Source organism: Dendrobates tinctorius, unplaced genomic scaffold (genome assembly GCF_039654945.1).
Source record: "Dendrobates tinctorius isolate UK_male_01 unplaced genomic scaffold, ASM3965494v1 ptg000250l, whole genome shotgun sequence".
Classification (NCBI taxonomy): domain Eukaryota; kingdom Metazoa; phylum Chordata; class Amphibia; order Anura; family Dendrobatidae; genus Dendrobates; species Dendrobates tinctorius.
Window position 1 is genome coordinate 48507011 of NW_027361917.1, and position 26664 is coordinate 48533674.

At 42.1% G+C, this 26664-nt stretch overlaps 1 protein-coding gene across 1 annotated transcript in view; it reads left to right on the forward strand.

Annotated features, from left to right (window-relative positions):
* Positions 1–26664, forward strand: part of ADGB (androglobin) — a 463044-nt gene that overhangs the window by 391073 nt on the left and 45307 nt on the right. Inside the window, exons 30-32 of the mRNA XM_073557676.1 lie at positions 3844–4037; positions 22611–22775; positions 22883–22988. Coding sequence (XP_073413777.1) covers positions 3844–4037; positions 22611–22775; positions 22883–22988 — 465 coding nt within the window. The remainder of the gene's footprint in view (positions 1–3843; positions 4038–22610; positions 22776–22882; positions 22989–26664) is intronic.

The window sequence follows — 26664 nt, forward strand, 5'->3', positions numbered from 1 at the left end:
AGTCTCCTTACCTTGACAAGCCACAGCTGGCATGTCACTCTCCGCAAGGAGAAACGTTACTTCTTAGACCCTAGTCCAGAGCCTCTCACCTTGCCAAATCAGATCTCATACTTTGCACTGACGAGAGCCAACAGCTCGAAACACCGTGTCTGCAAATTGAGATTCTGATTTGGCTTGTATCCTAAGTCATACTACAAGACTCGTTAAAGGGTTGATTGTGACTTGTAGGATCGCTACTACCAATAGGTGGCGCTGTAGAGTAAAAGTCCTCTTTCTTTCTGAAGAGGCAATTTGCATATTATTTTCCCAGAGGAGCATTGCACGGCGAATAAGTCTCCTTACCTTGACAAGCCACAGCTGGCATGTCACTCTCCGCAAGGAGAAACGTTACTTCTTAGACCCTAGTCCAGAGCCTCTCACCTTGCCAAATCAGATCTCATACTTTGCACTGACGAGAGCCAACAGCTCGAAACACCGTGTCTGCAAATTGAGATTCTGATTTGGCTTGTATCCTAAGTCATACTACAAGACTCGTTAAAGGGTTGATTGTGACTTGTAGGATCGCTACTACCAATAGGTGGCGCTGTAGAGTAAAAGTCCTCTTTCTTTCTGAAGAGGCAATTTGCATATTATTTTCCCAGAGGAGCATTGCACGGCGAATAAGTCTCCTTACCTTGACAAGCCACAGCTGGCATGTCACTCTCCGCAAGGAGAAACGTTACTTCTTAGACCCTAGTCCAGAGCCTCTCACCTTGCCAAATCAGATCTCATACTTTGCACTGACGAGAGCCAACAGCTCGAAACACCGTGTCTGCAAATTGAGATTCTGATTTGGCTTGTATCCTAAGTCATACTACAAGACTCGTTAAAGGGTTGATTGTGACTTGTAGGATCGCTACTACCAATAGGTGGCGCTGTAGAGTAAAAGTCCTCTTTCTTTCTGAAGAGGCAATTTGCATATTATTTTCCCAGAGGAGCATTGCACGGCGAATAAGTCTCCTTACCTTGACAAGCCACAGCTGGCATGTCACTCTCCGCAAGGAGAAACGTTACTTCTTAGACCCTAGTCCAGAGCCTCTCACCTTGCCAAATCAGATCTCATACTTTGCACTGACGAGAGCCAACAGCTCGAAACACCGTGTCTGCAAATTGAGATTCTGATTTGGCTTGTATCCTAAGTCATACTACAAGACTCGTTAAAGGGTTGATTGTGACTTGTAGGATCGCTACTACCAATAGGTGGCGCTGTAGAGTAAAAGTCCTCTTTCTTTCTGAAGAGGCAATTTGCATATTATTTTCCCAGAGGAGCATTGCACGGCGAATAAGTCTCCTTACCTTGACAAGCCACAGCTGGCATGTCACTCTCCGCAAGGAGAAACGTTACTTCTTAGACCCTAGTCCAGAGCCTCTCACCTTGCCAAATCAGATCTCATACTTTGCACTGACGAGAGCCAACAGCTCGAAACACCGTGTCTGCAAATTGAGATTCTGATTTGGCTTGTATCCTAAGTCATACTACAAGACTCGTTAAAGGGTTGATTGTGACTTGTAGGATCGCTACTACCAATAGGTGGCGCTGTAGAGTAAAAGTCCTCTTTCTTTCTGAAGAGGCAATTTGCATATTATTTTCCCAGAGGAGCATTGCACGGCGAATAAGTCTCCTTACCTTGACAAGCCACAGCTGGCATGTCACTCTCCGCAAGGAGAAACATCAATATATTAGTAAGATACACTTTACCAAGCACATATAGCATTATAAAAATATCAAACAAAAAATGTTTATTTTTACCTTTGACAAGATGGAGGTAAATTATGTAACAGTGCCACCTACTGTGCCCATACACTTTAGAGAAAATACTTTTTATAATTTTTAATTTAAAAAGAAATAAAATTCACAATAAACCACAAGTTAGAGGATTAAATTTCATTTCTTTTAATGATTTTACAATATATAGTTGTAACATATTAGTGGTGTGAATTTAATTTCCTATTTAAACCAGACACACTAGAGTCAATTTCACAAGAAGGCAATTAACTTTTATTATGTTTTAAATGGCTCTAGTCTTCAGGAAAAAGCTGAAAATCCTGCTTATGTCTGGTGAGAAGATGTACACCCACCATCCACATTACACACCCTCTGCAATAATTACCTGCCAAAGTATTTTTTCCTTTCCCTGATCAAAAGAAGATATCTGTGAAAAACAATCTGTGCATTTGGGCTTTTTTGGGTCCTTTTTGGTTGCAGCCTTTGGCTTACTGAAAATGGTTTTTTTTCAGGCAATAGAAATAGATCTATATCAGAGGGATTGGGGTGTGATGGTCTGTAGATACCTTCTCTGTATTATTGTCTATATAAGCATGAAAAAGATTGATCTGCTGTTGACTATAATGTATACACTTTAGTAAAAGGAGTACTATTAAGTTGAGCGGTACACAACTCTGCAGTCACTCTGGTTTCCTCAATTCTTGGCTTTTGGCAGGGTGGGCACTCATCCTTGAGTGACAGTTCTGGTGAACAGTAGAACTGTAGTATTAGTAGAACTATAAGGATCAACACAAGTTGTGCTATAACACATTCAGCTGTCATTGGTTTGATCTAGACAGTAAAGCCCCCGTTACACACTGCGATATCGCTTGCAATATCGCTGTAAAGTCACCGATTTTGTGACGTTGCAGCGATATTGCTAGCGATATCGCTGCATGTGATACTTACCTCCGACCGGCTCCCCCGCTGGTAATCGCTGATCGCGCGAGAAGCTGCTGGATCATTCCTCGTCGGTCACTTCCTGCGGCGCTTCCTGCTGTGACGATGAGCGACGCGTGGAGCCGAGCAGGAGGACGCAGGATCGCCGCGTCTGACAGGTAAGTAGCGATCCCCGTCCCCTGCGATGTCGCTAGTGAGATCTGCCTGAGTGGCAGCTCACTAGCGACCACCTAGCGATGCACCAGCGATCCTGACTGCGTCATATCGCTAGTCGGGATCGCTGGTGCATCGCTAGGTGTAACGGTACCCTAACTCGTACATTACTATCACTGCAGTTACACACAGAGATAACAAGCCATTTGAATAAGCACACAGCTGAGCACAAGAGTGAGCACTGAGAGCCATGATTAGGAGACCTTTTCTAAAGCTGCAGGCTGGTGATTTATCACCTCATTCCATCAAAAGATGAGAGGGAAGGAGGGAGGTGGGCAAATAACTGTTGTATAGAAATCATTGGGCTGGAGAGAGTTTTTGGGATGTTAATAATTAACCCCTCACATCCAGTGTCTGGAATCAAAGCTCCATCAAAACCAGCTGTACACTATAGAAGATAAAAGCTGTTATTGCAGAAGAATGACAACAGATAGAAAAAGCAAGTCAATTGCAAACTTGCTTATTTTCATGCTGTCAAACTAATTAAAACAATTGAGAACTTGAGAAAACCCCTTTTAAGTAAAATGGCACACAGAATTTTGAGTTCCAAAAGCAGCTGCCTAAAATTTCTGCAGTCATTATGAGGTTAAACATAATGAAAATGAAGTCTAATGCATGTAATTAATTTGATGTCCACGTTTTATATTTTGTGTATTTAACTTTATTTATTGTACTTATGTAGCGCCATTAATTTCCAAAGTGCTTTACAGACATCACCAGCACTGTCTGTTATCTAACTTACCTATCAATATGTATTTGTAGTGAGGGAGGAAACCCACACAAACACAGGGAGAATCTACAAACTCCTTGCCTATGTTGTTCTTGGTGGGACTTGAACAAAGGACCCCAGCACTTCAATGCTCTAACCACTGAGTAACTGTGCTACCCACTCCAAAACTGATTTTTTTTTTTCCCCTCGTTTGTAGTATATCCAGAAAAGAATGAGGAAATCAAAGCAGAGGCACTAAACAGCTCAGAGAGCCTGAAATCTACAAGCACCCCAAAGACTGCCAGAAAGAGTAAAGAGAAAACAGCAGAGAAATCTGAAAAAGAAAGATCTGGCAAGGACAAAGAGAGAGAGAGACTGCAGTCAACTCCTACCTCAAGACCTGAATCTCATGTAGGTAATTTATTAGTACCTTCAGATCTACTACTGGGTTGAATAATGCCCTATGTCAAACTGTCTATTGTTTTTTCCTTAAAACCACAATTTTATTTTTTTATCCACAAATAACATGTCACTATAAATTTTTAGATTAAATGTTAATATTAAAGGGAACCTGTCATGTAATATAACGCCATTAACCTTCAGATGTGGAGTAATCTGCAGGTTAATAGCGTTTTGACACCGTGCAGCTGTAACCACGCCCCTGGCAATGACTGACAGCATTAGGGCCAGCTTTTAGGCTGTGTGCACATGCTGCGGATTTTGCTGCGGTTCCGCAGCGGTTTTGGCTGCTGCGGACCCGCAGCAGTTTTTGCTGCGGTGTACAGTAGCATGATTCCCTATGGGAATCAAAAACCGCAGTGCAGACGGTGTGGAATTTTCCGCGCGGATTATCTGCGGTTTTCAATCCGCAGAAAGAATTGACATGTCAATTCTTTCTGCGGATTCCCCTGCGGTTTGCCATCTCCTCCATTGAGGAGATGAAAAACCGCAGGGCAAAACCGCAGAGCAATCCGCAGGTAAAACCGTAGGTATTTTGACCTGCAGTTTCACCTGCGGATTTTACAAAATCCGCACCTTTTCCGCAGCGTGTGCACACAGCCTTAGTCGGTGCAGGGAACTCCGTGACAGCCACCGCTTTCTATACACAAAGTGGTGACTGAAGCTGTGCCAGCGCCACCTCTATGACTGGAAGCAAAATGCCACTGGGGGAATAAAGTTAATTTACTCCCAGCAGTGTGGCTCTCAGTGCCAGCTCTGCATATTGTCAGAAAGCTATTAGCCTTCACATTTACCCCATATCTGCAGGTTAGTAGTGTCGTTTTACATGACAGGCTCCCTTTAAAGGAGCTGTAGGAATTTCTGGCAAGTACTGGTTGTGTCCTGCATGTGACAACAGTCTCCTGTACTCTTGATGTCTCGCGTGGAGGGTAGAGTGACAAGTCAGAAGTCTTTTCTTACAAAAAACCCCATCCAAGTACCAGATATATTTTAATAAAACCTACATGAAATTTTCCAAAACTTACATGAAGCCTGCTAAAAGCATCTGGGTAAATGTGTTATGGTCTAATGACACCAAGGTTGATCTTTTTGAACATAATTTCAAAAGTTTCATTTGGCGCAAAGCCAACACAGCACATCACCAAAAATCCACCATATCCACAGTGCATCATGTTAGAGGCAGCATTTTGATTTGAGGTTGTTTTTCGTCAGGTGGAACTGGTGCTTTAGTCAAGAATTATGAACAGTTCTACATATCATGATAATCAGGTACTCAGCACTCCACATTTATGATGCAAATTTCTTTTATATAAGGGAATCCGAACAGAAAATGTGACGTTTTAGCCCTATATTATATGTATGTATACAGACAGTTTGAATTAAATTATTATTATTAAAGAAATTTGCATCATATATGTGGAGTGCTAAGTACCTGAGTGTCATCATTTATACGGGTTGGAACCTTTTTTGTTCACCCGATCATTATTATTACTACAAGGGTGCTTTGCACCTCCTTTATAGTTCCACATATCAGTCAGTTGTGACACAAAACATCAGGCCTCTGCTAAAAAGCTGAACATGAAGAGGAATTTCACCTTTAGTTAGAACAATGACCCTAACCATATCCCAAATGACAAAAGAATGGCTTACCTGAAGAAGATGAAAGTTTTGCAATGGCCCAATCAGAACCCAGACCTGAATCAAATTAAAAATCTGTGGTTTGAGCTGAAGAGGGCTGGGCACAGGAGATGCCCCCACAATCTGACAGATGTAGAATTTTGAAGAGTGGGTAAAGATTGCCAATTCTAGGTGTAACTTTGAGGGGCCTAAGTGACAGAAAATGCCAAAAAATAAACAATTTTAAAAACTGCACCCCTGAAAGCGCTCAAAACCAGATTCAAGAAGTTTATTAACCTTTTAGTTGCTTTACAGGGATTAAAACAGCATGGAAGGTAAAAATACAAATTTTAATTTTTCCCATGAAAGAATTGCTTTAGCAATTTCTCCTGAGTACACCAATACCCCATATGAGGTAGAAAACTACTATTTGGACGCATGGCAGTGCTCAGATGGGAAGGAGTGCTTTTTGACTTTTTGAGTGCAAAACTGGCTGGAATCGATGGCTGACATGCCAAAACAGCAAAAAAAAACCCACAAATGACTCCATTTTGGAAATTACACCTCTTGAGGATTTAATCTAGAGGTGTAATGGCATTTTTTAAACCTCAGGCGACTCACAAAATTGTATAATATTGGGCTGAGTAAATGAAAAATTACACTAAAATGTGGCTTTGGCCTCATATTTTTAATATTCAAAATGGATAACTGGAGAAAATGAATGGTATAATTTGTTACACAGTTTCTCCTGAGTACGCGAATATCCCCTATGTACGCCAAAACTACTGCTGAGGCACATTGCAAATCTCAGATGGAAAGGAGCGCCATATTGAACTTCAGATTTTGCTGGAATGGTTTGAGGGGACCATGTCACATTGGCAGAGCCTCTGAGGTGCCAGAACAGCAGAGACCCTCCATCGGTGACACCCCACAATTAATTCTTCCAGGAGTGAAGTCAGCATGTTGACACCACATGTACCTAACAGAATTTTATACCATTGCGTGAAGAAAGAATAATTACATTTTTACCATTTGTTTAACCCAAAGTTTTTAATTTTTATAAGGGCTAATAGGAAAAAATTGGCCTCACAGTTTGTTGTGCATTTTCTCCCGAGTGACCCTCAGGACCCTAAATGTAATTGGGAACTGCTTTTCAGGCACAGTGTAAGGCTCTGAAGAGAAGGAGCGCCATAGTATTGTGCAGATTTTGCTTTTATGTTTTGAGGATGCTATGAACCCTTGTCAGAGCTACTGAGGTGCAAGAACAGTAGAATCCCCCATAAGTGACCCATTTTGCAAACTACACCTCTCAATGAATTTATCTAAAGGTTCAGTGGTCATATTGACACCACAGGATTGTCACAGAATGTTATACCATTTGGCAGTGAAGAAAAAAATAATTACATTTTTACCACAAAAATTTTGTTTTAGCCCCAGATTTTACATTTTTACTCAGGGAATTTTTCTCACAATTTCTGCTGAACGTGGTGATACCCCTGATGTGACTGTACAGTACTGCTTAGCCACCCAGCGAGTCTTGGATGGGAAGGAGCGCTATTTGACTCTTGGAGAAAAAATTTTCATAGAATAGTTTGCGTACTCCATATACAGAGCGCCTAAGTGCCAGAACAGCAAAAGCCCACTACAAGTGACCACATTTTAGAAACTACACCCCTCTGGGAATATATCTGCAGGTGTAGTGACAATTTTAAGTCCACACTGTGGGGCTCAGAAGGGAGTGGGGCACTTGTATTTTGGAGTGCAGTCTTTGCAGAATTTTTATATGGCGGTGAGCCACAGTGCTTTTCCAGATCTTTTGTGCTACCAGTAACATGGAAGCCCCCTAAAATTCCATTGATAGATGCCGGACCTGTGTGGGGACTTTTATCATATGTTCTATGCTGAGCACTTATATCATGATTTCCAGCTAAATCTCGAATGATGTGATTTAGCCAGTGGTGTAACTACAAAGTTATGGGCCCCGGTGCAAACTTTCAAATGGGGCCACCCCATGCCAAAATACACACACATCTCTGCTCCGTACACCTCGTACACACACGGCTCCACTCCGTACAACTCATACACACGCGGCTCCATTCCGTACACCGCCTACACACGCGGCTCCGCTCCGTACACCTCGTACACACGCGGCTCCGCTCCATACACTTCGTACACATGCGGCTCCGCTCCGTACACCTCCTACAGACATGGCTCCACCTCCACTCTGTACACCTCCTACACACACGGCTCCGCTCCGTCCAAAATTGTACACACACAGCTCTGCTGCATCCACACTGTAAACCCCTCCTGACCCCACACATAAACTTTACCTCATCCTCCAGCACCATGACAACCAGCACAGCAGAGTCCTGTAGACACCGAAGCCCCTGATCATGTGACCCCTTACTCCTCCCCTCCTGTGACCTCAACACAGGTCCTGTGCGCACATTGGAGAAAACAGTCTAGCGACGGGCTGCTGACAGTGCGGTGGGTCTCTGCGGGAGGGCAAGGAAGGGGTGTATGGGGGGACGTGGCGGCTCAGTGCAGTGCGGGTGGGGGAGTCAAAAATGAGACTGTCCCGCGAGAATCGGGATGATTGAGAGATATGCCTGCCGGGCCCCTGACTCCCCCCGGGCCCGGTCGCAGTGGTGACTCCTGCGACTGTGGTAGTTACGCCCCTGGATTTAGCTGAATCCCCCTAAGAGGTCCATTCACTGTAGTGAGGCAGCAGAGTTACTCTGGACTCTGTTTAACCTCTTTTCAGTGGTGTCCTTTTTTCAGCCGTACACAAAACTGTAGCTGACCATGCTTGCAAAGACTCTTAAAAAAAACGGACACGTCATAGGACAGAGAGAGTCCAAAGTGACTCCATCTGCTTCATTATATGAGATCTTCCTTCAGGGTTTCCATCTAACTCACGAATTTAAGAGATTTATATTCTGATTTTTGGGTGGCAGATTTCACTAAAAACAACAAAGCGGATCAATATGAATACAGCAATGCCACATTTATATAATTTTTTTAAAATATTTTTTATGCTGATATGGCCCATGTTCCCTTTCAATGAAAGATGGCAGTCCAGAAAGAGGCAAAGCAGTGAACGGAGAAAAAAAAAGTAATCAAATATATATTTTTTCCAGCTGTTAGTTGCTGCCCTTCTCAATCTGCTGCTCTTGGCACTGGACCTCCATTGGAAAATACGGCTCTGCATGCAAGCACATATGCTTTAGATATATATTCACATACGGTACATTTGCAATGAAAAAAAAAATCATACCTCATTGCAAATTAGGCTTATTGCCAAAATTTACAAAGTTTCTTCTGTTTGTAATAAGCCAATCAATGAAAAGCAATTTAAATACCTCAACATAACTAACATAACAAGTGGTTTTCCTAAGGTTAACACAAAATGCCGCTATTGCAGTCTCAGAGATATTCTTCCCCTTAATATAAAGCATCATTAATACTTAGTAGAGCACTCTTTGGCTGTTATAACATGATGCAAACATGCAAGTATCTGCCTGATACCAAATTTTGGCAATGTTCCTGAGTTATCTTAGCCTGTTCCTCATGGGAAATAGTCTCCACTATTGCTTTCAAGTCAGGCAACTGTGATGGCCACTCAAGAGTCTTCCAGGACTTCTTATACAAACAAGCCTTTGTGGACTTTAGTATAGTTGTCAAATGATGCCCATGTTTTAGCGTTCTCACAGAAGGTTTTCATCTTGGATTTCCTTATATTTGATTGAATCCATCTTGCCCTCCAGAATCTGCAGCCTTCCATTTGCAGAAAAATCAAAGCAGCCCAAGAGAGCCCATGCTTCTCTGTAGGCAGGGTGTTCTTTTCAGTGTATGTTTTATTCTTTCTCCTTCAGTATGTCATACTGTTAATTCACAGATACAGAAAGTTCCAGAATCACAAAACTTCTGTGGCTTATTAATATGACTTTGAGGTTGACTTGTCTCGTGCTTTCAGGTTAGTTGAGTGTGGACATGCCGAAGTTAAACAGAACCTGTTAGCATGATTTTGTAAAGTAAAGACATGGCTATAATGGTGCAGTAAAACAGATTAAATCGGTACCTTTGGTGAAGAAATAACTTTCTTTAATCACCATTTGAAGCTTTCTGCTAATTAGATTTTGTGCACAGGGGCCGTACTGTACATTGGATCTTCTCCTTGTCTGGGATTCTCCGGCCTCTCTGCCTGCCTCCAGTTTTTGAATGACTAACCTCCTCTGAAATCTCAGCAGTGACCTGTCATTTAAAGACCAGAGGCAGACGTAGGGGTCGGGGAATCACACACAGGGAGGAGAAGACCCTGGGTACAGTCCGGCCCTGTGCACTAAAAGTTAATTAGCAGAAAACTTCTAATGATGATTAAAGGAGAACCAAAATGCAGATTTCTTCACCAAAGATATAAATGTAATCTGTATTGCAGCACCTTTACAGCCATGTCTTTAATTTACATTACAACATCATGCTGACAGATTCTCCTTAATACTTTACTTGGCATCTTACTGTGTAATGGAAACTACAGTGCCTGCTGCCTCTAATTTGTGCTGCAGGTCTTTTGCAGCCCAGTCATTCAAGGGTTTTTGAGTACCTGCCTCTTAAGGGATCTGCTGGTAGTGTCCTCTCTCTGTCACGTCCTGGTACTGTAGCCAGTATTACTAATGTAGGGACATTATTAAGTATTTTTCATAATGCTTTACACTACCCTGTCCTTCACTACCTTTTCTTGTACAGGGTAGTGCTACTGACAGTTTCCCTTTAAGTGAATAAACTACTCTGTTCAGCTTTTACTTATATATTAGGAAATCATAGTATTAGCAATTTTAAAATAGTCTGTACTTCCGTTTCTTAAATTACTTATTGTGTTGAGTGATTAAGGTAATCAGATAGATATGTTTCTTAGATTCTCTCTTCTCTTCCTTTAAAGCTTTTTTCCCACGTGAAAATCTTAAAGCAATAATATGCCATCAAGGTGGAAGTCAAAACTCTAATATCCTTATCACCCTCATAATGAATGGACCACAATGCTAGCTCTCCCTCTTTTGGATGTTCTGCGGTGCAATGTTATATGGTAGCCAAATGAACATTGCCATAGAGTTGCCTAAATAACAGTACCCAATTAGTAAACTAATGAGTGTAACTGCATCCTGAGTAGACAAAGGAATGCATATTCTAGGTGACCAGCTCATCAAGGCCAGTGGGGTCTCTTTCTGCCATCTGTCACATAATACCAACTGCAAACATTAGTAAGCAGATATTTTAGATCTGATGAGGCTGATATATTTACTTTTGAAAATACATATCAGAATGGCTGTTTAATGTTCATATTAAAATGACTATTTCATGATGCGAGCTAAAGAATGAGAGAGTTCATGGGTCCTAGTGCATGCAATCTCCACCCCTGACTGATTGACAGCTGCAGCTTATACAAAGCAGGGTAAGAGCTCAGCAGCAGGAGGGACATTGAGGAGTTGTAAATCAGCATAAGTAAGCAGAGATGGAGACTAACCTTAATAAAAAAAATTATACAGTCCTGACATGGATTGTCAATGCAAATGCACCAGCCTTATCTGATTTTAAAGAGCTGTTTATTACTGTATGCAGTCAGTCTGTATTGTATAAGGCCTCTTTCACACTTCAGTTTTTTAGCATCAGTTCAAATCCGCCAAAAAGTCAGACAAGCGGATCCGTTCTGAACTGATGCGAATGGATGGCACAGGATCCGTTTTCAGACAGATCCTGAAAATGAGGAAATATAATGGAACTGCTGGCTGAGAGAGAGATTGATTGAGTCCGGCAGCCAAAGAATTTCAGGTTAAATAAGTGTCTGGAGGATCCGCCACAGAAAAAAACGTTGCAAGCTCCGTTTTGAAATCTTTGAGGATGGTGACGGACAGAAACTTTTGGCGGATCCTCACAAAAAATGGATGCAACGGACAGCAATCCGTCACAATCCGCCATTAATGGAAGTCAATGGGGAAAAAAACGGATCCTCAAAAGAAAATTGAGGATCCGTTTTTTTGAAAACCTGGCGGATTGTGACTGATTGTAAAAAACTGAAGTGTGAAAGAGGCCTAATCTGGTGACAGATCTGCTGTAAGGTGAATTTAAAATTATCCATTAATTGACACAGAATATATGAGAAGACTGTAAAAAAGAGTAGAATTTATTTAAAAAAAAAACCAACTCTTTTTTTTTTATATAAATGCCATTAACCTAGTTGTGAAAGTTAGTAATATGGTAAAAGTTTGGCACGTCTGTTACACACAGCTCATAAATACATGTTTACAGCATTTGCATCAGGTTTAATTAGTGTTCAAAACTCTAAGTAAATTTACATTTTAAATTTATCACACGTATTTGTAATGGGTTTCTCCAATAAATTTGATGTGTTTATATTGTGTATGATTGGCACAAAATAGTTTCTAATTCATATTTATTGGGTTTCTAGTCTCAAAACATACACTTCATGAAAAATACTTCTAGCATAAAATCACTGCAGCAATTTTATTATGTACGAGATCATTTGCATGCTGGGTAATTCTTGAGCAAATGCTGCCACCATGTGTTCTAGCAGTATAATACCATACACATAGTAAGCAGCAATAACTGTTAAATACATGCTAAAAACAAGAAATCTCTATCACAGTATATTGAGCATATTTTCACCATTATGAGGGGTTCTTTTGAAACATGAAATACTCCTGTATTTATTTTTCACCCGTTTTCCGAATCTCGCAAGAGTCCCTTGCCTTTTTTAATGTATATCATTTTTAATTGAGTGCAAAACAGTCTTAAATAAATGGGACCCTTTATTACACTGTATGAGTTTGGAACATAGAAAGGTATATGAGGTCCCATACAACATGTACATTAAGAGGTCTACCCCTATTATGAATTCATATGAACAGGAGCTGCAACACCTGGAGGAGGCCAATAAACAGCCTGATGGAGCAGTGTTCCCATCCATATGCGGTTTATATGCGGCCGGTGCCGCTGCCAAAGCTGGTAACCATTGATTGGTGTTGGTGTCGGAGATAGAATAGTTAATAAATATCATAGTAGTGGAAAATCCCTCTAGTCTTCGTCTGTATACACTATGTGCACAGTTATTAGGCAATTTGTATTTTTGATCATTAATGTTATGATTGAACAACTATAGTGCTGTAGGTCAATCCAGAAGGCTAATAAACGTGAAATCTGAATATTTAACCCCTTTACGACCTCTGCCATACTAGTACTGCACGGGTCGCTTCCCTCCCTTTGAAGTGAGCTCCGGCGGTGAGCCCACATCTTTCCCGGCACATATCAGCTGTTTTGAACAGCTGACATGTGCCCAGGACAGTCGCGGGTGGAATCGGGAAATCTCCCCACCGGTGATCTCCGTCACATGATCGTGGGTTGGCATGACATCCAGAGGTCTCTTGGAAACCTCTATGGTTGTCACTGCCGGATTGCAATGAGCGCCGCCTGGTGGTTGGCGCTCACAGCAGGCGAGTAATTCTGCTACATAGAGGTGATCTGATCATCACCTGTATATAGCAGAGCCGATAGGGTTATGGCAGCGTCTAGTCTGCCATGGAGACTATTGTAGCATGCCGAAAGTAAAAAAAAATTGTTCTTAAAAATATTTAAAAAAAATATATAAAAGTTTAAATCACCCCCCTTTGGTCCCATTCAAAAGAAAACAATAAAAAAATTTGGTATTGCTGTGTTCAGAATCGCCCAATCTATCAATAAAAAAAGACTAACCTGATTGCTAAACAGTGTAGCGAAAAAATGTAAAAATGACAGAATTACGTTTTTTTGGTCACCGCAACATTGCATTAAAATGCAATAACGGGCAACCAAAAGATCGTATACGCACCAAAATGGTATCATTAAGAAAGTCAGCTCGGTGCGCAAAAAAAAGCTCTAACCCAACCCGAGATCACAAAAAATGGAGATGCTACAGGTCTCGAAAAATGGCGCAATTTATTATTTTTTTTAATAAACTGTGGATTTTTTTTTCACCACTTAAATGAAAAAGAACCTAGACATGTTTGGTATCTTTTAACTTGTAATGACCTGTAGAATCATAATGGCAGGTCAGTTTTAGCATTTGGTGAACATGGTAAAAAATTCCAAAAAAAAGTTGTGGAATTGCACATTTTTTGCAATTTCACCGCACTCTGAATTTTTTTCCCATTTTTGAGTACACGATATGGTAAAACCAATGGTGTCGTTCAAAAGTACTACTCATCCCGCAAAAATCAAGCCCTAACATGGCAATATTGATGGAAAAATAAAAAAGTTATGGCTCTGGGAAGAAAGGGAGCAAAAAACAGAAACGCAAAAATGAAAAAGGGCAAGGTCTTGAAGGGGTTAGGAAATAAACGTGAGGTTATGTCTTTCTTAGGAGAATATCTCTGTGTGCAGAATTATTGATCAACTATTAGTGTGCATAATTATGCAACTAAATGAAAAACATAAATTTTCCCATCTCAAATGTTTATTTTCATCTATACAGTAAGTGAGAATAATAACCAAACAACTATAAATTTACTTTGCAGTACTTTTAAATCATGGTTTTGAAAGATGTAGATTTTTTTCTTGTTAGAAAAATGAACAGTTAATCAGCTCACCAATGTACAACATATATTAAAGTAGAGTGCGGTGTATGGAGGGAACAGACTGGCTACAGAGCTGAAAGAAATACTGTAAAAATCCAGCAGCCGAAAATAAATATTTTTTATGTATAAATCATCACATTTATTTGGACAAGGCTAAAAACAAAAGAAATGAAGATTGTATGAAATAACCTGGTGGACACTGGGCCTACACGTTTGCGCATTACAAGCTAATAATCTTAATTAAAGCTGTAAGAGCTGACTAAGAGACTTTAAGGCTCAAAACAAGTAGACCCGGTGTCCACCATGTTATTTTATACTACCTTCATTCTTTCTTTGTTTTTAGCTATATCCAAATAAATGTGATTGTCACAGGTTTACCACGACAGAGAGGAGCCAGAAGACCGCAGCGTCTGATTACTCCTACTCCTGCACTGATTAGAAGCACTTCACCTTCATATTAAACAGTGCAGGTTTCTGTTAGCAGTGCAGGGGCTAATCTGCTCAGTTGAGAGCTCCTGGAAGCTTTCCTGCATTAAGGCTCAGGTGTTCACTGTTAGCCACTCCCATCTCCTATATATTCTGGGCCCTGGCTAACATTCATTGTCAGAGTGAGATTTTGCTGCATGGCTTGAACTTGTTGGTGGTTGTCATTTGAGAAGGCATTTGGTGGATTTATTTGTGACTGTTGCTAGGTTTTGTGTGTGTGGCAATTCCCCATCCTCCACTCCCCAGTGCTTTCCTCTGTTGTTTGTGTGAGTATATTTGTATGATTGGTATTTTCTGTTGTCCTTGTTCGTATTACCTTATTAGTCTGGTTGGTGTATTACGGTGCACTATGACTTCCCTCTTCCCTGGGAACAGGGTAAGCTAGGGCAACCCTAGCGTTAGGGACAGGGAAGGAGCCCCTGGTCCTGGGACACCTGACAACAGAGTCGTGACAATGATGTTTTCTATATAAAAAATATTTTTTTGTGGTTGCTCGATTTTTTCTCTAATTTTCCCCCAAAAATTTTTTTGTAACCCTGCTTTTTCTAAAAACTGACAGTAGGTTTGGGAGTTCATTTTGAGTCCATCTTTAATACGAAATGGTCTAACTACTTAATGTTTAATAATGCTAGCACATAGAAATACCCTTCCTCTACCTTGCTAGCATCTCAGTAGAGGTTTGTGCCCATTACTGATCCAGCCACAAGCTCATCCTTCTGTTCCGTCAGGAGACACTCGCATCCCGCCAGTCCCCAAAAAAACTATGAAAAATCTGTCTTCAGATATTTCTTGGCTCAGTCTTGACTTTTCAATTTGTGTTTCTTGTTCAGTGGTGGTCAGATTTAAGCCCTCCACACATTGGCCAGGTCTCTGATCACTGAACACCTTGTACTTCTGGGCAGTTCTGAAATACGATAACAGTGAAGGATAATGGGTTCCCGGTCTCTTCATGTTTTAGTCACCTCAACTCTTTGGCAGTTAATGTGCATCTTTTTTTTTCTAACCTTTTTGGCTATTTGGTTCTCTTACCCCACAATATCTTAGCAACTTTAAGATTGCTGCATCTCTCTGTAAAACACTTAACAATGACTTTTAAACACCAGTAAAATCTTTTTTTTTTTTGGCCCATTTTACCTGAGAACAGCAAGCCATCTAATAATTCTGCACACCTTGATAAAGGTTGTATTTATCCTTAGGCCTAACCCTCCTTCATTACACAAATACTCATCACCTGATCTGCTTCATCCAATAAGCATTCATGTTTATACGGCTTGAAGTTGGAAAACCTGTATAAAAATGATCATATGGTCAAAATTGTCCCTTGCCTAATAATTTTGCCCACAGTATATGTATATTTCTGAAGCAGCAAAGAGAAAAGGACAGAGCAAATTCTATTTGTATTCCAAATGACCAACTTATGGCAGGCAAAATACAACATGTAAGATTAAAATTTTATCTGATTATTTCTTGTTCTACCTTTGACCGATTAATGCCAGATAATTGGCTGTCGTAATCAGAGTTTTAAGTTTCTTTTAATTCTTATTTAATGGGTTGTTACACAAAATTTGCAGGCTGCAAAAATAGTTAGACAAATCACCTGCTCTAAATCCATGGATCAAGAGGAGTATACCAGGAAGCAATGACGTGTTGTACTTCAGTCATCTGACAACAACGGCCTTTGATTGGCTGCAGCAGGATTTGAACAGCGCATCATCAGAGGCACATTCAATGATGCCTATTCAAGTCATCTTGTATAATATAGCGTGGCAGTACTGCAGGGTGCGCAAGTAGGTTACCCAAACCAAAGCTCAAGAGTGAAAAGTAACTTGGCACTCAACATAAGGGTCCATAGAAGAAAATTTTATTATGCAGTCTGCAAAACGTTTCGGCCTACATGGCATTCATCAGTCCGACTGCTTAAAAGTGCCAGAAGACTGGAGAAGAGCAAATGTTGTTCCTATCTTCAAAAAGGGGAAGAAGGTGGACCCAGGCAACTATAGGCCGGTGAGTCTGACTTCTATACCAGGAAAGATCTTTGAACAAATCATTAAACAACATGTATGTCAATACCTGGATAAGAATGAAGTGATTAAACAGAGTCAGCATGGGTTTGTAACTGATAAGTCATGTCAGACTAACTTAATTTCCTTCTATGACGGTATCACTGATTGGGTGGATCAAGGAAATGCTGTAGATATAGTATATCTTGACTTCAGCAAAGCATTTGACAAAGTCTCTCATACAATCCTTATTGAAAAAATGACTAAGTATGGAATGGACAAGGCAACTGTTAGGTGGATTCATAACTGGCTTAGTGATCGGACCCAAAGAGTGGTCGTAAATGGCTGCACATCCAGTTGGAAGAATGTCTCAAGTGGGGTACCACAGGGCTCTGTCCTGGGCCCTGTATTGTTCAACATCTTTATCAACGATTTAGATGAAGGAATTGAGGGTAAACTGATTAAATTTGCTGATGACACAAAGCTAGGAGGGATAGCTAATACTAGAGAGGAGAGAGAGATGATTCAAAAAGATTTAAATAAACTGGAGAAGTGGGCAGCAACTAACAGAATGGTTTTTAACAGGGAGAAATGCAAAGTACTACATCTGGGCAATAAAAATGAAAAAAGCATATATAGAATGGGAGGAATAGGGCTAAGTGACAGCACATGTGAAAAAGACTTGGGTATACTAATAGATCACAGACTGAATATGAGTCAACAGTGTGATGCAGCAGCAAAAAAGGCAAATGCAATTCTAGGATGTATTAACAGAAGCATACAGTCTAGATCACGTGAAGTCATTATTTCCCTCTACTCCTCTTTGGTCAGACCTCATCTGGAATATTGTGTCCAGTTTTGGGCACCACATTTTTAAAAAGACATCAACAAACTGGAGCAAGTTCAGAAAAGAGCGACCAGAATGGTGACCGGTCTGCAAACCCTGTCTTATGAGGAAAGGTTGCAGGATTTGGGAATGTTTAGTTTGCAAAAGAGAAGACTGAGAGGAGACTTAATAGCTGTCTACAAATATCTAAAGGGCTGTCACATTGTAGAAGGATCAACTTTATTCTCATTTGCACAAGGAAAGACTAGAAGCAATGGGATGAAACTGAATGGGAAGAGACACAGATTAGATATTAGAAAAAACTTTTTGACAGTTAGAGTGATCAATGAGTGGAACAGGCTGCCACGAGAAGTGGTGAGTTCTCCTTCAATGGAAGTCTTCAAACAGAGGCTGGACAGACATCTGACTGGGATGATTTAGCGAATCCTGCTTTGAGCAGGGGGTTGGACCAGATGGCCCAGGAGGTCCCTTCCAACTCTACGATTCTATGATTCTAAGTATTGTGCAGAAATGGGGAACAAGCGTGAGTTCCTACTGTAATGGAAAACTTGTAGGTGAGCTGTCCGGCTCCCTAGTATCGTATATTAATTCAGAATAGTTGTAGGAAGAACCTGTTACTTTGAAAAGGAGGCTTGTTACCAGTTTCTCTGTAGTTACCGTATATACTCGAATATAAGCCGAGATTTTCAGCCCATTTTTTTGGGCTGAAAGTCCCCCTCTCGGCTTATTGTATATATTGTATATTGTATATATTGTACTTAAAACTCACTGTTGCATTTCCATGACAGGGATCAGTGTAGATCTTATCTGGTGGAGGTGTTAAAATAGATGTTGCCTGGCTGAATGTCTTTGATCATCCCAAAAAAAAAAACAACCCTGGTGTGCTGAGCCCAGCTGCCAAATTATCCTCAACCAGTTCCCACAATCCATCTCTTCTGACCCAGCAGTCTGGACTATAAATGTAGAACCATTCTTAGGGGTGCACGCATGTGGGGGTGCACGCATCACAGAAGCAAAGCGTCACGAAGATAATCGTCAGGATACAGCAGTTATTACATGGCAGTTAGTCAGGGCAGGAGTCAGGTAACCCACACTCTGCTGTCCCTTTTATCCATGTGCTTTATTCCTATCCTCCTATGTTCTCTTGCAATCCACTTTCACCGACCAATCCCCCCTCCATCACAACTCATATACATCAGCTCCTCTCTCTTTCCTTCTCCCATGTACAGCTCCCATGCACTTCTCACCTTCTTAAAAAACCTCAGCCCATCTTGCCCAAACACACTGCACAAAAAATCTTCATACAATTCCAAAAACTACTTGCTCTTTATCTTCCTGCTCCTACTGATTTCAGGGGACATCTCCCCCAACCCCGGTCCACCATCCCCCAACCTCAACCCCTACCCTACCTCACATCGAAACCTTAATAATCTTACTAATATTATTTGCACTCCTTCATCTCCTTCTTTCAATTGTGCCCTTTGGAATCCACGGTCTGTATGCAACAAGCTTCCTTTCCTACACAATTACTTTCTGAAAAACTCTCTGAATCTGTTGGCCCTCACGGAAACCTGGATTCAGGATTCTGACACTGTCTCTCCTGCTGCCATTTCCCATGGTGGCTTACAATTCTCCCATTCCCCGAGACCGACAAACAGACCTGGTGGTGGAGTCGGCATACTCCTGTCCCCACAATGCAGTTTCCAGGTCATCCCCCCCAGTTCCATGACTCTCATTCCCTTCTTTTGAAGTCCACACCATCAGGCTCTTTCGTCCCCTCTCCCTCAGAGTAGCGGTCATATACCGGCCCCCAGGCTCACCCACCCACTTCCTGGACCATTTCTCTGCCTGGCTGCCGCACTTCATGTCCTCAGAACTACCAACCCTTATTCTGGGAGACTTCAACATCCCCATTAACAGCCCCACTTCCACATCTGCATCCCAGCTTCTATCACTAACCACTTCTCTAGGCCTCTCTCAGCTCTCAACCTCTAAAACACACAAAGACGGTAACACCCTGGACCTGGTTTTCGCCCGGCTCTGCTCAATCTCCTACCTAGATAACTCACCGCTTCCCCTCTCTGACCACAACATTCTCTCCTTTACACTCACAAATCCTCGCTCACCCCAGCACCCTCCTACCTACCATTCAGTCAGAAATCTACAAGCCATTAACCCTCATACACTTTCAGACTCCCTACACTCATCACTGTCCCCAATCTCTTCTTTGTCCTGTCCTGATCTGGCTGTACATCACTTCAATGACACTCTTAGAAGCACCCTTGACCAAGTAGCTCCCCTCACCCTCAGAACCTCCAAACACAGAGTAAAACAGCCCTGGCTCACATCGCAAACCCGATTTCTCCAGCGATGCTCTAGGTGTGCTGAATGCTTATGGAGGAAAACACGCACACCAGAAGACTTCATACACTTCAAATTTATGTTAAGGACATATAACTCTGCCCTTCACCTCACTAAACAGACCTACTTCACCACCCTGATCTCCTCACTATCCAACAACCCCAAGAAACTTTGACACCTTTCACTCCCTCCTCAGGCCAAAAGCACAAGCCCCTATCACAGTAATTTGCGCTGATGACCTGGCCTCCCACTTTATAGAGAAAATAGACAATATCCGTCAGGAAATCCGCTCCCAATCACCAAGTTCAGTGACTCCCATCCCTCCCTGCATTTCCCCTGGCTCACTCTCCACATTTGCTCCCATCACAGAAGAAGTCGTCTCCAGGCTCCTCTCCTCTTCTCGTCCGACTACATGCACAACCGACCCCATTCCCTCACACCTCCTCCAGTCTCTCTCCCCAGTCGTCACAACTCACCTAACTACAATCTTTAATCTCTCCCTCTCCTCTGGCATTTTCCCCTCCTCCTTCAAACACTCTATCATTACTCCATTACTAAAGAAACCCACCCTCGACCCATCCTGCACAAACAACTACAGACCAGTCTCCAATCTCCCCTTCATCTCTAAACTCTTGGAGCGCCTGATATACTCACGCCTTACCCGTTACCTCTCCACTCACTCCCTCCTAGACCCTTCACAGTCCGGTTTCCGCCCCCTACATTCGACAGAAACTGCACTCATCAAAGTGACCAATGACCTTCTGACAGCAAAACGTAATGGTGACCACTCTCTGCTCATTCTTCTCGACCTTTCTGCAGCTTTCGACACTGTTGACCATCCTCTCCTACTCTCTAGGCTCCAGTCACTAGGCATTAAGGACACTGCTCTTTCCTGGTTCTCCTCCTATCTTTCCGACCGCTCCTTCAGTGTTCTGTTTTCTGGCTCCACTTCATCTCCTCTTCCTCTCACTGTTGGGGTACCTCAGGGCTCAGTCCTTGGCCCCCTTCTCTTCTCTCCCTATACGGCCCCAATTGGACAGACCATCAGCAGATTTGGCTTTCAGTACCATCTTTATGCTGATGACACACAACTGTACACATCATCCCCTGACCTTACCTCCGCTGTACTACAGAACGCCACTGACTGTCTGTCTGCAGTCTCCAACATCATGTCTGCTCTCTATCTGAAACTCAACCTCTCCAAAACTGAACTTCTTCTGCTCCCACCATCTACTAACCTCCCTAAATCTGACATTTCCCTCTCTGTGGGTGGCACCATAATAACACCCCGACAGCAGGCGCGCTGTCTGGGTGTTATGTTCGACTCCGATCTCTCCTTCACCTCCCATATACAATCTCTTGCCCGCTCATGCCGCTTACACCTAAAGAACATCTCTAGAATCCGCCCTTTTCTCACCATGGAAACAACAAAAACTCTCACTGTCGCCCTGATCCACTCCCGCCTGGACTACTGTAATGCTCTATTAATTGGCCTCCCTCTCACTCGACTCTCCCCTCTCCAGTCTATCCTTAATGCAGCAGCCAGGGTTGTCCATCTGGCTAATCGTTACTCAGACGCGTCCGCTCTTCGCCAGTCGTTACACTGGCTGACAATTCATTACAGGGTACAATTCAAAGTACTTGTTCTCAACCACAAAGCTCTCCACAGTGCGGCACCCCCTTACATCTCCTCCCTCATTTCTGTCTATCGGCCTAACCGACCGCTGCGCTCTGCAAATGACTTTCGACTAACCTCTGCCCTAATCCGTACCTCCCACTCCCGACTCCAAGACTTCTCCCGTGCTGCGCCAATCCTCTGGAATGCTCTACCCCAAGATATTAGGACCATCCACAATTTGCATAGTTTTAGGCGCTCGCTCAAAACACATTTGTTCAGAGCGGCCTATCACATTCAGTAATCAAAGTCATGTTATGTTTGTGTGTGTGTGTGTAGCCCATTCACTATCTCCATCTAACCCCCACCCCCTGAAGATGGCTGGACCGTCATTGTAAATACATCATTGTAAATACAAACCTATGCTTTGTATCTCCCCCACCTCATTGTAGATTGTAAGCTCCACAAGCAGGGTCGTCTTATTTCGCTTTAATTATTGTATTGTTAACGTTGTTACTTATGACTGTTGTGTTTGAAATTGTTCAACTGTAAAGCGCTGCGGAATATGTTGGCGCTATATAAATAAAGATTATTATTATTATTATTATATTCGAGTCATTTACAGCGGGGGGTCGGAGTGGAAGTGGGGGTGTCAGGTCATACTTGCCCGTCCTGACGCTGTCTCTTGAACCCCCAGCTTCTCCGCGCTCTCTCTTCCTGCCTTCAGCGGTCACGTGGTACCGCTCATTAAAACTCATGAATATGCGGGGGTCGGCTTATACTCGGATCGGCTTATACTCGAGTATATACGGTATATTAGTTGCCGTGTGGTAGTATAGCAGGTCCTTATGAGGCATGGGAGATCAGTGGTGATGGGCGTCAGGCTGGACGCGGTTTCCGCCGCTTGTTTTGTCACAGAGTGACAGAAGCTGTTGCCTTCTACTTTAATTCAACATTGGTGTCATTTTGTTCCAGACCCAACCTCAAATTGATCCCAACAAACCTTTCTGGATCCTGCGAATTGTCAGTGAAACTAGTGAGGCGGATGCACTAGAGGTGAAGAAAGACACTGAGCGTATAGACGAGATAAGAGCCCTAAAACAAGCTTGGGAGTTGGCAGAACCAGGTCGTGCTGTTAAGGTAACTTAATATAAGAAAATATTAGACCAGTGAAATGTATTAGCGATAAAAAAAATCTATGTCCATTCTTTTATCATTTACTAAACAACTAAAAACTGTACATGCAGGCCTTACAGTCACGACTCCAGTTTGTGAACAAGTATGAACAGAAGGCTTCCACAGAGCAAACAGAGAATAGCCCTCAAGATGACCAGGTTTCTTCTGGGGAAGAAGGTAAAACCAGTGCAAGAAAAGAATTAAGTTTAAAATGAACCTGTCATCAGGATTTTGCTAAGTAAAGTTCAGACACTGTCAGGTTGGCGCTATTATTCACTTTGCCTCCTATTTTTCATAATGCGTACAATGTTGTGGGCTTAGAAAATAAAATACGTCCAGCAAAATGGTGCTGGAGGTGACACCTGCGCAGTAGCATCTATCTCTTATAGATGCTACTGCGCAGGCGCTGCTGCAGGCACCATTTTGCAGAAGCCAAATTTTTTTTCCTCCAGCAAAATGGCGGCTGTGCTTGCAAAGTAGCATTTATCGGCAAGCGCCAGATGCTACTATGCATGCGCTGGCGCCAATTGGCTGCAGGAAATTTTTTTTTTTTTCCCTAGCAAAATGGAAGCAGTGTGAGCTCAGTAGCATCTATCGGCAAGCGCCAGATGCTACTGCGTATGCACTGGTGTCATTTTGCTGCAGCCACATTTTTTTTTATTCCAGCAAAATGGTGACACGCTTGTGCAGTAACATCTATCGGCAAGAGCCAGATGCTACTGTGCATGCGTTGGTGCCATTTTGCTGGAGGAAAGAAAATTTTGCTGCAGCTAAATGGTGCCAGTGGCAGCGCTTGTTCAGTAGAATCTATCGTCTGCGTCATTTTGCTGTTTGTAATTTTTTTTTTCTAAGCCCACAATATTATATTCACTATGTAAAATAGGAGGCAGGTTTATTGAAGGTTAGTGACCTGTCATAAACCCATAAAGATGTATATGTAAGCAGAGCACCACATAAAGAAACCCCCCCACCCCAGAGGACAAGAATCTCATTAAGTGAAAACTGCAAATACAGATTAAGCAACAACCACAAGATGGATTTCATCAACCAAGGTATCATTGTAATCGGTATAACGGCGCCGACCTGACAGTGGCTGTAGTTTACTTAGCAAAATTCTAATGACAGGTTCACTTTAAATTTTATAATGCAGTTTTTCTTATTGTCTTTCATTGCCTATTAAGCTGTCTTGCTGCACATTAAAAGTTTACATGTATCCCAAAATGGTTTTAAAAAAAATACATTTCCGGCTGCCACATAACAAAAATAAAGTTATGACTCTTCGAATAAAACTTGTAATGCATCTGGCAGGGTGCCAGGGAAGGATTCCACTACGTAATACTTAATACGAATAATTACTCATCACTCCAAACATGTAGAATGCAATGAAAATGTTTTTATTTCAGAGATCCCTCACAGGTTAAAGGGGTTCTCTGGTGAAAACAAGTTATCAGTTATCCATAGGTAGGTAATATCTTATGGACTGGTGTGTGTCTAACTGCTGGAGCCCACACAAATTGGCAAAATGGGGTACTTTATTCCCAGACAGAGCCCCCTTATCCCCATTAGAATGTAGCAATAGTCCATGAACGACCACTGCTCCACTTATTATCTAAATAAAGCAGGGTTGGGGAACATCAAGCCCTCGGCCCATAAACAGCCATCAATAACATTTTTTTCCCAACCTCTGGGCAGATTCCCAGGGACCACAGTGATCGGGTTGCATTCTAATGGCTGCCAGCCCTTTAATTTCTTCTTGCTCTGCGAGCACGTGCACACATTGTTCACTACTGAACACCGTGCCAGGTGGGTCTGGGTGTAGTTAGTAGATGTATATACTGCAGATCTTCCACTGTTTGAGTTCTACAGGATGGGCCATTTATAAAGTTGGAATCCAAAATGGCTGACTTCAAAATGGCCACCATGGTCACCACCCATCTTGAAAAGTTTTCCTCCTCCCATATACTAATGTGCCATAAGCAGGAAGTTGATATCACCAACCATTCCCATTTAATTTAGGTTTATACATATAAATGGCCCACCCAGGTGTATCCATATAAATAACGTTAGCACTGATGAATTTCCCAGGGTAGTGAGACCTCCACTGTAATATACATTTGTGTTCTGTACAACTTTACTGTGAATTGTTTACAGAACTTATAATAGCTAAGAGTCACCTGTGCTCCAGACCAACGCAAATCTGGAACATCATCCTTTCCACCTAACATCAGAGCCGCACGAAAGAGAAGCAGTTCCAGCCATTACATTAGGGGTGAGATATTTACAGTAAATGTTTGACCAAATATAGCTGGATAATTTTTAAATGGATAATTTTGTTTGGATGGTATAAATATCCAAATGGCCCTTGGCAGAAAAAAGGTTTCTCACCCCTGCTCTATAGGTCTATGAAAAAAAGTAAAGTGCAATGCTTGTCATCTCCGCAGAGAATGAATGGAGCGTCGGTCAAGCATGTGCATTGCGACTTCGCTCTTATGGAGATAAAAAGTGCTTTTTTCTGCTAATCAGTGTGGGTCTCAGCAGTAGGACACCAATCAATAAGTTTTCATCGTGGATAGGTGATAAGTTTTCACCAGAAAATCTATTTAAGTGACGTTTCGATTCGACATACCAGACTTTATCACAGTGTGTTTGAGAAAAGCAAAATACAAGAGAAAGGTAAGTATAAAAATATCCATCTCGATATAGTATCAATAATATAACAAAAATAGAGGCAAACCATGGTATTCAGGCTATAAGCACATAACAGATTTTAGGTACCTATAATTTCAGGATAATAGCATGACAGGCCTTTGAATACAAAAAGCTGTGAGGAATGCTCTGTACAGAAAAAACAACTAAAGTACAGAGAATTGCAATTGGAAGTATGCCAATTGTGTGAAAGTGACTGTTAAAATCTGCAGTGCCCAACTACATGGTATAGAACTGATAATATTTGAGCGTGCATATGGACAATGTATTGGTAGTGTCACATCTCCTCCAGAACCTGCTATTGCAATGTCTGCTTCTGTAACCAGGTGCCGCTATATTAATTCTGTGTACGGCGCTGATAATGGAGATGTCGGAACTAGAAGCTCTGGGTAGGGCAGACTCCATCAACTGAGACAAGGATAGCTGTGACCAGTAGTGCCATCCAGTCTGGCCATGTAGGAGCGTGTGCTGTCCAGCTGCAGTATTCAGCTCCCTGCCTTGGCTAATAAGAGAGCACCACACCTTACTAATACTCCCACTGCTAGATATTTTTACTTGCCTGATTTAGAGCTTTTTCCTTGGCCCTTGGACCTTGGCCCACTCCCCGACTTCACCGAGTTCCAAATTATTATGCAAAGTGTATTTAAGTGTCATAAATATGTAATTTTTTTTGTTTTTCAAATAAACTCATGGATGATATTGTGTCTCAGGGATCTTTGGATCACTGAAATCAATCTCAAACACTTGTGATAATTAGCTTGCCAGGTGTGCCCAAATAAAGGAAAACTACTTAAGAGGGACATTTCACATTATTTAACAGGCCACAGGTTTAAAGCAATTGGAGCGCCCTGCCAGGGCAGTGGGATACTCGGTATCGGGTCGCTTTATTAAAGGGGCAGTGTGACAGTGACCCGGTCCGTGGCCCTGGGTGTCCAATAAAAGGTGTGTATTTACAAGGGAATGAGAAATAAAGAGTTTTTGTGGTAAGAGTTTGTTATGCCACCTGTGGTATCTGATCAGAGACGACTAGCGCTGCAGTTCAGATCCTCTGGGACTGATGGTGATGCAGCAGAGATTGTATAGCTCTCCACAGGTAGAGCTGAGTCCCAGGGCAGATGAAAGATGTTGAGAGAGATGATGGTGATGT